Source organism: Melospiza melodia, chromosome 3 (genome assembly GCF_035770615.1).
Source record: "Melospiza melodia melodia isolate bMelMel2 chromosome 3, bMelMel2.pri, whole genome shotgun sequence".
NCBI lineage: Eukaryota > Metazoa > Chordata > Aves > Passeriformes > Passerellidae > Melospiza > Melospiza melodia.
In genome coordinates, this window is record NC_086196.1 from 55100401 (window position 1) to 55112989 (window position 12589).

Sequence of the window (12589 nt, forward strand, 5' to 3'; positions counted from 1 at the left end):
ACTGCTGCAACAAAAGTTTGTCTACACCTTGGAAGAAGACACAGTCTCCACAGCTGTTCGGTTTACTTTGGCCAATGGCCACAAAAACTCCATACCAGAACTAAACCACATGAGGATCTTAAATGTTTTGTGCTGTTGTTGTTTCAAACATCAAAAAAACCCAAGTCAAACTCATAAAAAAAATGTCTGGAGATAAGGAAAATCTGCTCCCCAGGTACAGAGAGGTGTGTGAATCCAGGAGAATTTTCTCAGATTCTTCCTCTGATGGTATAAACAGTTATTCTCACTCACTTAACTTGAATTAAATTCACAGAGGCACTTAGTGTAAAGAACAGTAGCTCCTGCGGCTGGAAGCCACACGTTTTCTCAGTATGTCACACATTCCTTTTGTTTTGTTCTGCTTTTTAGCATGAAGCTGACACCACTACAAATATTGACACTGATGCCATCAGTGCTCCCTTAAAATGAGTTTTTTCAAAACTATGGAGTTGTTTTTATTAAAACGACAGAATGGAGAAACTAATTGTGGTGGAAAAGGAGTGCTGCTGCTTCAGAGACTAGAAGTACCTTTGCTTAGCCAAGTTATTAAAATACTTTTCCAAGTGCTGAATATAAAGTCTGATCTGTATTCCATACACAACACCAATTACTTGTGAAGCATGCTCAACTGGTTTTGGACTCGTTTTACTCTTCATTAAAACGTTCCAAAACTAGTCACAATCCTGGAAATAAGATCTTGTGATTTCATCTTTCTCTATTTAGTAGAAGTTTGGCTTTTTTGTTCTAATGGAGATTAACTTTGTATTACTTCATCATATACGATAGCAGCCTTTCCCTAGAAACTGCTATTTTATTAAATGTCAGAGATACAGAGGAGCTCATTGTTTCTGCTACAGCTCCTAACAGTAGATGCTAATGACTTCAGATTTCTTTTTTAAATTGTGTTCCTTTTCAGTTGTGCTTTTTTAAATTTCTATGAATTTGATTTCACAAGGTTAATAAGTGTTCTTCTAGCTTCATTTTGAAATAAAGTGTTTGGCTTCTACAAAGAGAAGGCGGTATTCTTCTGTAGCCACTTTTCCCCCTTCTTTTATAGCTATGCTCAAGAGTGAGGCAAAACACCTGCTACTACTTTTCTTGCAGAGCAATTGAAGATATGTGGCCATACCCTTCCCAAATATTGGGTGAAGTGTACACATGCTGATGAAAGAGTCCACGAACATGCTTTAGAATTATCCCTATTACTTCAAATCATAAAATACTGCCTCCTCCATGAATCAGTGGAGTTACTCAGATTTGCTCTCTCTAGCCTACTTGACCAGGCTTTTGTCTTGGCAGTAAGAGAATATTTCTTTCAACTAACACCATGATTACAAAATGAGGTAAATGTTTAGAGATAAAAAAGCACTAAAGAACACTGGAGAATTTTTTATAATTACCAATAATAACTGAAGCACAAATGGTGCGTTTGATGTTATGCTATATCTAAATTTACAGCACTTATTCCCTGACATCAAGCGTAACAGTGTTCCTGCCAGCACAGTATTTCATTTCAGGAGAGATCACATTACTAAATACATGGCAGGTTATATGCCAGCTTCAGTAATAAAGCTGTAAGGCTCATTTTCCTCTGGTATAAGCAGGGAGCTGCAACAATCAGACACAAGTTTCAGTGTACTTCATCCACCAAAGGACAAACGTTTTCACCACAGTTCACTAAGTGAACTATGGGAAGAATTGGCCTCTGAAAACCAATCACATATGGATTTACTGGCCTATAATTTGGGAGAGAGAATGCTGCTTACTTCTTGGGTGCTTGAGATCCCTACCCATTGGTTCTAAGACTGAGCTATCTGCTCAGTGGTTCCCCTCAGCATGCTTCCAGCTGAAATACTACCATATTAATTTTTCACCTTCTGAACTTTTCCAACAAGCCTTACTGCCTTGAACACTCCTCTCAACCATAAGAATAGCCATTCTTAATCTAGTTAGGGGAGAGTTTATTTTCTATCAGCATCACTGACTTCACAAAGCCACATACCTTCTTGGTATCACTGGACACAAGTATCCTGTTTTAAATTCAGTGCAGGAGAGCAGCATCACTTGCAAATGTGTGTACACCATTAGCAACAGGATATATTCTCATGACATAGCAACATAAAAAACATAGTTACCCTTAATTCCAGGCTCCTGGTTGATGTTTCTATAAAGATCTAATTACTGCTACTTGCTCCATTTCTACCATTTCAAAATGCCTGAAGTTCTATAATAGAACTATTGGATTTCACTACAACTTCTCACTGGAGTTACTACTCTGTAACTTAATCAGGATATTTTAAATAAAAGTTTGGACAAGCAAGGTTCTGCTGTCTTCCATACAGCAATGAGAACATTCAGGTAGCTCAGGCTTGCTGACAATGCACTTAAGCTTCAAATTAGATAATCCTGAATATTCATGCGTATCTTACCCACAGAAATTTAAGTGGCAGATTTCAGAGTTAGTAGTGACTGACTGACTACTTTTCTCACCCTCCTAACAACAGCAAATCAATGGGAATGAATTATTGTAACTGGTCTCACCTTCACATGTTCTGCCATCTGCAGACACAGAAAAGCCCCGCTCACATATGCACTGGTAGGAACCATCCGTGTTTAGACACTCTCCATGTGGTGAACAGAGGTCAGATCTCTCACATTCATTGATATCTGAAAACACAGAGACATTTAGAGCTTTGCAAATCATCACAGCCTTAATATTAAGCCTAAATTCAATTAGTCTTAAAAGCAGCTTCTATCTCCACTGGCTATGTAAATAGCTGTGTGAATGGCTCATCTTCCAGAGTAACCAAATCTCCTGGGACCCTTCTCAAACTCTGTATGGATGTCAATCTGTTCTGCTGCATCATACTCTTGCTACACCACTCTGTGATGAGGATAAGCAGAGAGTGACTGGTGGGAAATGAGCATAGGCACCACCCTAGCACACATTTCTTCTGTGTTACAGGTATTCTCAGCCCCATCTCACTGCTCTTTCATGGCTGCACACCAGTCAACTTTGGTGTCCGACTCCACATGTTACTAGCAGGTTTGGAGCTGCATCTTTCCCAGAAGGCTGATTTTACATAATTTAAATCCAAATGCTCTTTTTTGCTGATGGGGAGTGGGAATGATCCCAAAAGATTGCTATATAAGAGCTTATCAGTCTCTTTTGTTTCATTCTATTTTTAACTTAGGAAGCATTTTTCAAACTTGTGAGTCTGAAAAACAAGTATTTCCTTTTGATTGATGTCTCATGTGAGCAACCAAATCTGCCCTCAGAACTTAAGGACTTCATTATTTCATTAAGGTACTGCCACTTTTATATAAATGATCATTCAAGTTGTAGTTGTACTTTTGTATTTTTTGCTTTACAAAAGCCCATTAAGAAGCTTTCAGTACCATGCTGAAACCGAGCACAAATTTACAAACAAAACTGACTCATGGGGCTTATTCATCCCTTACCCAAACACTAGAATTTCTCATTCTTAACTGTACCTTTTTCTGCTTACAGCCATCCAGAATGTATCAAAGTAGCCAGCAACTTTGATATACTACAGAAATTATGATTTCAATATCACTGTCTCAAGACCATGATATCATTATAGAATTTTCTCTAGCTACAAACTGATTCTAGCCTTAGTGTAAACCTTCTAACCAGTGTCCTGAAATCATGGCCATAAGAGGAAAGAAAAGAGGCAGGCAGCTCGGGGAAGTTGTATCTGCATGAGGTGCCTAAGGAAAAGTAAGTGCACTGTGCTGAACACAACACCTACATGAACAAAGCTTTCTCTGAAATCATAGCAAAAGCAAACCATCAACTACTTCCTGAAGCCCTCTGAAAGTTGGAAATGGTGGGAGATCAGCAATGACAAGGACAGTATTGTACCTTCTCATCCTGTACTCAAGATTTAGCTGTCTTAAAACTGCCAGAAAAATACTGGAAACCAAGCCAGCTGATTACACAAGGTAGAATGGTGTATTAAAAGGCAGGAAAACAAAATTACCAGTGTTAGGGAAATTAAGTATAATACCTCTGAAAGAGCAAACTGCACTTTCTCAAGTTTTGGAGTCTTTTCAATTTTCTCCTTACCAAAACGCATATCCCCAACTTCTAGTCTAGTCCAGATTCAAATTGCAGACACTGCACTCTGATAAATTTGCCAGTTTAATTCAATAGCTCTCTGTTTGCACTGTCTGTCCCTTAGCTGGCTCACAAGTGCTTTCAGTTTTGTTATATTTATCCATTTAAAATATGAGGCATGTATCTACTACTTTAGATGGCAAAGTGAAGAGAGTAGAGGGATATCAAAGCTGCCAATGATTTCAGCTTGTGGTCAATTCTCTTTTATCTGCTAAAGCAAGGTCTAATACAGCACTTCTGTACGCTGAATGCAGCATTTTCTGAATAAGAAAGCAGTCACATAGAACACTCAGAACTTTCACAGGGAATTTAGTGTTTGTTGCAGAAGACCTTCAATGTGGATGAGCTGGAATCCAGTTTCTCAGCTCAAGTCTAAACTCTGCACAAGTGAGCAGCCAAAGCAAAGTCCCGTGTTCTGGTCCTTCAGCCATTTAGAACATGTACGTGTTGTCACTTTCCAGCTCTAATACCATGGCTTCTGTCTCACAAAAACGGTGGGCAAAAGTGATGAGGCATGCCTGGGTGTTGTGCCAACATGAAGATGGGATTGTTCAGAACTAAAACCTGGGAAGTGTTTTCCTGGGTTTGGCAATGCTGACTCAGTCTCAGGTAACACATTTTCTTCATCCCCACCCATCCTCCACAAAGTACTGCAAGTGTTTTATAGAGGCAATATCTAAAGCGACTTTAATGCTAACAGTGCAGCTCTTCTTGTTACGGCTCTGATTCACAACACATAGAATGCTCTGTCAAAATAAACGTTTCCAGGATTTGGGAAAAAAGCAGCATGCATCTCTGTTAGTCGTAACATAGATTCTCTTTCAAGTTATGAAGGCTGAGACTTCAGCCTCTTGAAATAATTTCTCCGCATATATTTACAGAGAGAAGAGAATGAAAGAGTAGAAAATAAGAAGAGTAAAAAGCACTACAAATGATAAATTAGTTTCTCTTCCTTAGCAAGGTCTGTGACTATCACAAGTTACACTTACAAATCTGAACATTTATAATAATAATCCAGGGATTTTTTACCCCTACTTCATACCTTGACATCCCCTATTTGCTATCTGCTGGAAACCATCTGGACAAGTGCATTTGTAGGACCCTTCAGTATTTATGCAGCTTCCTCTTAGGCAAACATTGCTGTCTTGAAGGCATTCATCAACATCTGAAATAAAAAGGCAACTGAATTATTAGATGATGTCAAAACTGATGAAACTTTTAGAAGTTTCAACATAACTTGAAGCAACTGTGTGCATACATGGAAATCAAGTTTACTACGCTTTAGGATTCTTTGTTATTTTCCTTTCATTGTGTCATCAAACTTCTCATATTTCAAGAGGGCTTTGAAATTTGAGTTTGTATGTGATTAATTCCTAGCAAATATGACTCATCTCCATCTCTCACAAAAGCACATCATAACAGTAATGCAGTTAAAAAGAAATCCAAGCAGCTGCACATTGAGAAGACAGACACAAAAACTACCTACTAATGCAAATTTAAAATAGTCTTCTTTGGACATGTTTAAACCCCCACATAGAAATCCAAGAGCTGGAAGTGACTGACTCAGGCATCCCCCTGGGAGTGGGCAAGCCCAAGCAGAGCTGGTGTGTCACAGCAGGCAGGATGTGCCTGGGGAGCCTGCTCACTCCACAGCCACGTGGGACAGGACCACACTGTGGGCACTGCTGTGCTAATGGGGAGCTTTCCATGCAGCTCCCGAGATGCAACACAGCCATTTCACAGGCTTTTAGCAGCTGGGTCATGCAGCTACATGGCTGCTTTTGCACAGTGCGGCACCCCAGCCATAAATCCAGCTCCAGAGTCCAGGCACACAGGATCTTGTTTCCCAGCTCCTGCACACCATGTTCAGGATCAAGCCTCAGGCCTGTACACTCTGCTCTAGTGCCTCAATATCCATGGGATAAACAGCTGACACACAGCAGGGAAAGTTTCAGGATATAAACTAGACACAAGATAATCAAGTATTTCAAGAACAGGACACTGGCACTGTCTCCACCTATTTTCTTCCCTTAGTCTTTCAAAGGGCTTAAAGGCAGCCCAGTGGAGGAACCAGAGTACAGCTACTCTGGGTACAGGATTAAGTCAGCAAGTGCCGACATTCCAGTGACATTATACAGCTTTGGTTTCACTGCAGCTAAAGATCACAAGGTATTTGGTGCCTGTGCCTCTAAGTTCTACAAGCAAACAGAAAGTGAGTGACAAATTAAAAATACTGTCTCATAAGCAACTTCCCTCAGCCTCCACAGAGCTCTACCTAATCATCTACCCAGTCTATTGCTTTGATAATGTAGTTAGCTTCCTTTGAAAAACAGTATTCAAAGACTTTTCCCAGTACCTTTGATTATTCTGATTTCTTAAGTATGGATTTTAGCTGATTAGAATTGTAATTTTTTCCTGTGCTGCAGGAATGAATAGCAATTGTAATTGAAAAGAGGACATGACCTCATTTCTACATTTATCTTTGGAAGCCCACACTATATCATTCTCCTTGGGATTTAATCTATTTAATAAAAGTAAGAAATAGGGATAGCTCTCTTACACAAATGAATGTTATTGAAGATAAAATTGCACTTAATGTTGACAAAGTTATGACCTTTAAGATAACCACATGTTTTATAACCATTTTCAAGTGCAAAACAAATTGTGGCTTATTTAAAAAGCAATTCATTTTGACTAGAGCATGAGAAAAAATAATTACTCCCTTGTGCTAAGTTAATGCCAAGTCTAACAACAAGAAGGTGCCTTCTGCCAAATTCAGTAAAACTGCATTATTTTCCATATAGGATGCAAACCTCCCTCTCTCTGATGCAACTCTTCATATACCCTATGAGTGCTGCATGAGAATCCCCAGAAAAATCAGTGGCATCCCCAGAAAAATCTTAAGGCATTCACTGCTTTTTACCACCTTTACACATGCATGTCTTGAACATTTTGGCTAGCAAAATCTCTGAAAGCTCTAGGAGAACAGCAGAGACTTAAGCTTCAGACTTTCTTGCAGTAACACAGGTTTTTTGAGATGTACAGTCTGTATGTAAGTCCTGTTGGAGCATATTCCCCTCCTTTTTGGCTGAGACAAGGCCTCACAGGTGCCCTCACACTTTGTGCTCCCTCTTATTCAGGGCAACAATGAGCAGAAAGTCTCAATGTCACGTCACCTCAAGAACAAGGCGCTGAATGACAGACTAAGGCAGAAGATAAACACACATGTGGGTGTGTATCTTGAAGATAATACTGCATGTATAGTTGTATACATTGATGTGTACCAGTTATTTTCAAATAACTTCTATTCTTACACAAGTAAAACACTGCACAAGGGCTTCCAGACAAAAACTTCAGCCAGGGAGTTGCAAAAAGCACAGCTGAAAATGAGCACAGCATAATTCTCCTGAATTCTACAATACCCCTAGAAGTTTGCACAAGTTATAATGATCAAAGCAGCAAAATGCTTCTTGCATGCAACATCTTTAAGAAAACGCCTGCACCAGAAGAAAACTTAATTAAACAAACACATTTCTTGCAAGTGGTTTGCTAATCACATTTGTTTTACAGCATCACACATTCTTTGGGTATCCAGATGTGACAAATGTCCACACCTGGTTCTTGAGAAACTGGACAAAATTTGAACCACTTTGTTTTTTCCAGACAATTGTGCTGTGCTATGCTCACAGTTTTTGTAATCTCTTTTCTGCTTTCTCTGTGAAGTGTTATAAAACATTGAGGTAAATAAGCTAATCCAAAAATCAGAGGCCATTATGTGGAAAAACACTGCATGTCTTCTTGAGGTGACTGTCTCTTTAGTTTCCAAGGTGCAAAAAGCAGTCTGTAATATCCTGTACTTCAGAAAATTTTGAAGGGATATAATGAAAGCACAGAAGAACTTCTTCCACTTCAAGAGATTAAGTATTTTTGCAGGACTTGCAATATTTACAGAAGTCTTCAGCAAACAAACCATGGCTACAGAAATTAACCATTCTGTCACTGGGTGGAGAAGCTGTAAATTTGGTTCCAGATTTTTAAATGAGACAAATATCTTTGAGTAAGGGAATGGTTTTACTCTTTTTTCTTGTTTGATACAACCCCTCTTCTTTTGCCTTGAAAATGTCTGAAACTATTTTGTCTTGAAAACTGCCTTTAAGCAGGAGTAAGAGTTAAAGTATGGACCTATTGTGACAAGCCAGGTGATGGAGAGCTGCAACAGCTACCATGAGTTCTTGGGCTGTTTGAAAAGCACCAAAGCAGTCTGAAGAGAAGTTTGAAATGTCATCTGAAGTCTACTTAGAGCAAGTTAGATTAGCAGTTGTCACAAATGATACCATATTATCTCTTCTGTCTTTGGGAGGCAGAAGGACCTGTGATCCATTACACCACATTTTTCTTTGATTCTTGACAGGGTATCTCTGCATCTGCTGCAATTCATGAAGATCTTGAAGGCAGATGAGAGCAAAATTATTTGATGACAATTTCTAGTCCATTGCATCATCAGCCCACAATTCTTGAAGCTGATGCAAGAGATGCTGGGACTCAGCATGAATGATGTTAAGTGTGTTAAGTTCTTCCATGAACATATTCTCCAAATAGCTCAGGACCAAAGAGTATCAGTGTGCTGGGGAGATTTTATAAGATATCCTTACTCCTTGTTGATGAGAAATGCAAGAGTTGCTGTCACTCATGGAATGTGGATGTGTCCACATTCCATGTGTCCATTCCAATCCAGTGTAATCAGTTATGATAAAGTCTGTTACAAGTTTGTCTTGAGCAAACAGCATTTGTTTAGCCCAGGGGGAACTGCTCTTCTGCCTGCATCACTTGAAGAGGAGGATTCCTGACCTGTTGCTGTGAGGGAGAAGGTGAGGACTGCCTTCCAAGTGCTGTGTGGAGGATAACCTAGCAGCAGAACACTGTTTGGTAGAACAGCTGTAAGAAGCTGTACCTTGCAAAGCATCAGCAGTTACAGAAAGCACACCAGAGACCAAAAAGCTTTTATGAGCTAATGCCTCACGTACAGTGAGACCTTAAATGCCTCTTAGCTACTTTTCGCTGCTAGTGCGAGATAAGAAAGCAATTGAGACAGAATCTTTCCTGGAGCTTGCTGGTAAGTAATCTTGCATTCTCAAGGTGACCATGAGTAGTGCAGCAGATGTACCATATCAGATGGTAGCCAACAACAGAGAAGAGGGAGTAGCTTTGAAATGCTTCAATAGAAAAAAATATCAGTTTGCCAATTATGGGACAATTAAATTGTTTTACTTAAGAGATAAGAGAATTTTTTTTTCTACAACACAGCATTTCTTGCTACATATATTGTACATCTTTCACTTCTTTATTTTGTTTTTGCAAGCTCAGTACCTAGATTGCAGTTTGAGACAGTGCAAGCTGTGAGCTCCAGTAGATCCTGCTGGAACTTGTCATCTACTAAATGCTTTTCTTTCATGTGCACTCTTGCCAGTGCACATGTGTGACTGTGGTGGCTGGCTGCAGGTTCCCAAAACCAGCTGGAGAAGAAGTTTTAACTAGCAGACCCCCATGAGACTAGCATATACTGGCAGAAGCTTTTGTAATACAGAGCCTCTGTGTCAGAACTTAAACAAGGTTTGGAAAGGCTGACTTGTTCTCAGTAATAATATCAATTGGTCTTCCAATCTTACTGTTGGAAGCACATGTCCTAACTTTTTGTATGTGGAAAGATGACAGGTACTATTTCTAAGAATCCATTAAATATGTGGCTGTGTTGGTGGGAACGAATGGTTGGCAGTGTAGAGAAAGAAAGAGAGGCAACATATACTTCTTCTCCATTCTTAAAAGAGTTCACTCCTATACCTGAAATACTCAAGATCTTATTCAATAAAATTAAGTCAGCAGCTGAGTCCCTAAGCTTACCTTCACACTGATCTCCAGTAGATGACAAGGAGTAGCCTTGGCTACAGATACATCTGAAAGATCCTTCTGTGTTCCTGCAGCGTCCATTTGTACAGACTGATCGCTGCTGGCATTCGTTAATATCTGCAGAGACAGTGAAACTCTTACACATCTGAAAATACCAGCTACTCATCAAATGGTACAAAGACCAAGTCTGAACAAAACAGCAAAGCACGGTATCAGTATCCAGTACTGCTTAACTTGTTTGTGTTTATTAAATACAGACAATGTAATGCATAAAATTGTATGAAACTGCAGACTGTGTTTTTTCCTTGAGACGACGGTGTTCAACATTCTCTCCTGTAATTTATCCCTCATGCACAATGGGGTACACACAGACTCACAAATACACACACATGCTGCCTGAGAGCTGCTTTTGTTTCTGTTATATCTGGCAGAGGTAACAAGTCAGCCGCTCCAGTGAATCAGCAAAACCCACAAAATACTTTCCAGCAGGATCACCACCTTTTAACAGGGTGTGGTTTTCAGACGCACACTGACAGGCTAATCCCCTATTAAGTTAAGGCTCCTTGAAATTCTTGCCTTGTAGCAGTATGATTAATAACTGGAGAAATGTCTCTTTGCTTCCACAACACTGCTAATCCCTCTGTGCTTCAGCTCTCATAAACTGGGGTCAGCTTGAGCTAACAGATGGATTTGAACATCAAATTTATATTTTCCTATGGAAAACTCAAAGTATTGGAGGCAAGTGGCACTTTGAATTCAGAACATAGCACATGCCTTGTTTGAGCTAGGAAGCCTATTTTCCCTCTGTTATTTGTAAAATATTCATTAAGAACCATAAGAACCAGTGTTTAAATTGACATGGTGAGTTCTTGGTCACTTCTAGCATTTTGGCACAGCTGAAAGTCTTTCTGGAAATACACTTCAATTCAAACGGGAGAGTGCTACTCAATGAGGTTTTTCAGGTCTGTGTTATGGCTGAACAGTCTGACCTCTTAAGTAACGGTTCCTTGCAACCACAGAAGTTTAGAATTTAAGGATCACTGAAATCTGTGAGGCTCCATGAAGCAGCTGGGCATGTGTACGGGTCCTTACTTAGAAGGGTGCACTTTAAGAAGAACAGTCTGCACATGCCAGCTCAGCTTGGCAAGGGCTCTTTTCCATGAAAGTCTCAGAGGAAGCAGTCAAATTTTGTCTACATATTTTCCCCAAGATCAGTCTGCTGTGTGTCCTGAACAGCACATTTAACTCACTCAAGACACTTAACTTACACTGATGTTTTGTTTCAAACTTCCTGACAAATTTATATGAACGATCATTTAGTTTTACTGTATTATTTTTAGCACTCAGAAGTCTGAAAGTATTTGGTGCTGTACAGAGACATTTAGGGAAGGCTGAGGGAAAGGCAAAGGAAATCCAACATCTGACAAGAAACATGTAGGTGACTGTGCACTTCCACAGCCTGGAGACACTGTCTCAGATTTTCACCATTAGGGAAAAGTTTCAAGTACTCTCTAGTAAAGGAGAGGAATATTTATACCTCCTGTACATGCTCTAGGTTCACCCTCACACTACTTCACCCTAACTTCAGACCTAATTTTGTTCCACTGGAGAAGTCTTGACGGGAATTTTAGATGTGGAAGAAATGTGGAAACTGACACTTTAGGGGCACGGGAACTGTTCCTAGAAACACACCACCAAGCTCTCTCTCTCTCTCTCTCAGTGTACTGCTGGAAACACAGAGACACCAGTGCAGGCAGGGTTAACTGCTCAGTGGTAACTGACACTGCTGGGCTCCAAAGGGCAGCAGCCTAGGTTTTTTGATTTCACTCACCCACATGGTAGCGAAAAAAAAGAAAGAAAAGCAAAAGCCGCTGTCCTTAAAGCTCTGAAATGCCAGATATGCCATGGATTTTGCAAATATTTCAGTTTAGCAATATAAATATTACTACATGTTCTTGACTGGCTTTATAACATATGTCAAGATCTACAATGTGATCATAGAAACCATAAAATGGAAATACACATTCTTACATTTCTGTGTTTTTAGCATCAGTGTTATACATTTAAAAGCAAGATTTAAAAAAATTAAAAATATTATCTGAAAGGTAAATGCAACCTCATGAATTTTAGTAATATTCTTTCTTACCTTCACACTGATCCTTTGATGCAGAGAGTTTGAAACCCTGGGCACAAAAACACCTGAAGGATCCCTCTGTATTCTCACAACGTCCATTTGTACAGTGACTGCCATACTGACATTCATTTATATCTGTGAATAAAAAAAAAGTGCAAGAAATTAACTGGGGTACAACCACCTTTCAGTTGAGCTTGGGAATATATTCAAATTACATCATAAAGATGACTATTATTCCTGAGGAATTTATTTCAATGCGATTTTAGCACTTCATGCAGGTCCCTTTGTAAGGCTACCTACACACTCATCAAGGAACTTAACTGGATTATGCAAAATCTTTCCTAGTCACAAACCATCCTTTCTTTAGAAAG

General features: G+C 39.5%; 1 protein-coding gene across 8 annotated transcripts in view; it reads right to left on the reverse strand.

The window, feature by feature from the left end:
• The window catches only part of LTBP1 (latent transforming growth factor beta binding protein 1), a 187681-nt gene that overhangs the window by 39557 nt on the left and 135535 nt on the right, over positions 1 to 12589 (reverse strand). For all 8 annotated transcript variants that reach the window (XM_063151832.1, XM_063151828.1, XM_063151829.1 and 5 more), the window contains 4 exons: positions 12231 to 12353; positions 10079 to 10201; positions 5223 to 5345; positions 2581 to 2706 (listed from right to left, as the gene is read on the reverse strand). In XM_063151832.1, the coding sequence (XP_063007902.1) occupies positions 2581 to 2706; positions 5223 to 5345; positions 10079 to 10201; positions 12231 to 12353 (495 nt within the window). The remainder of the gene's footprint in view (positions 1 to 2580; positions 2707 to 5222; positions 5346 to 10078; positions 10202 to 12230; positions 12354 to 12589) is intronic.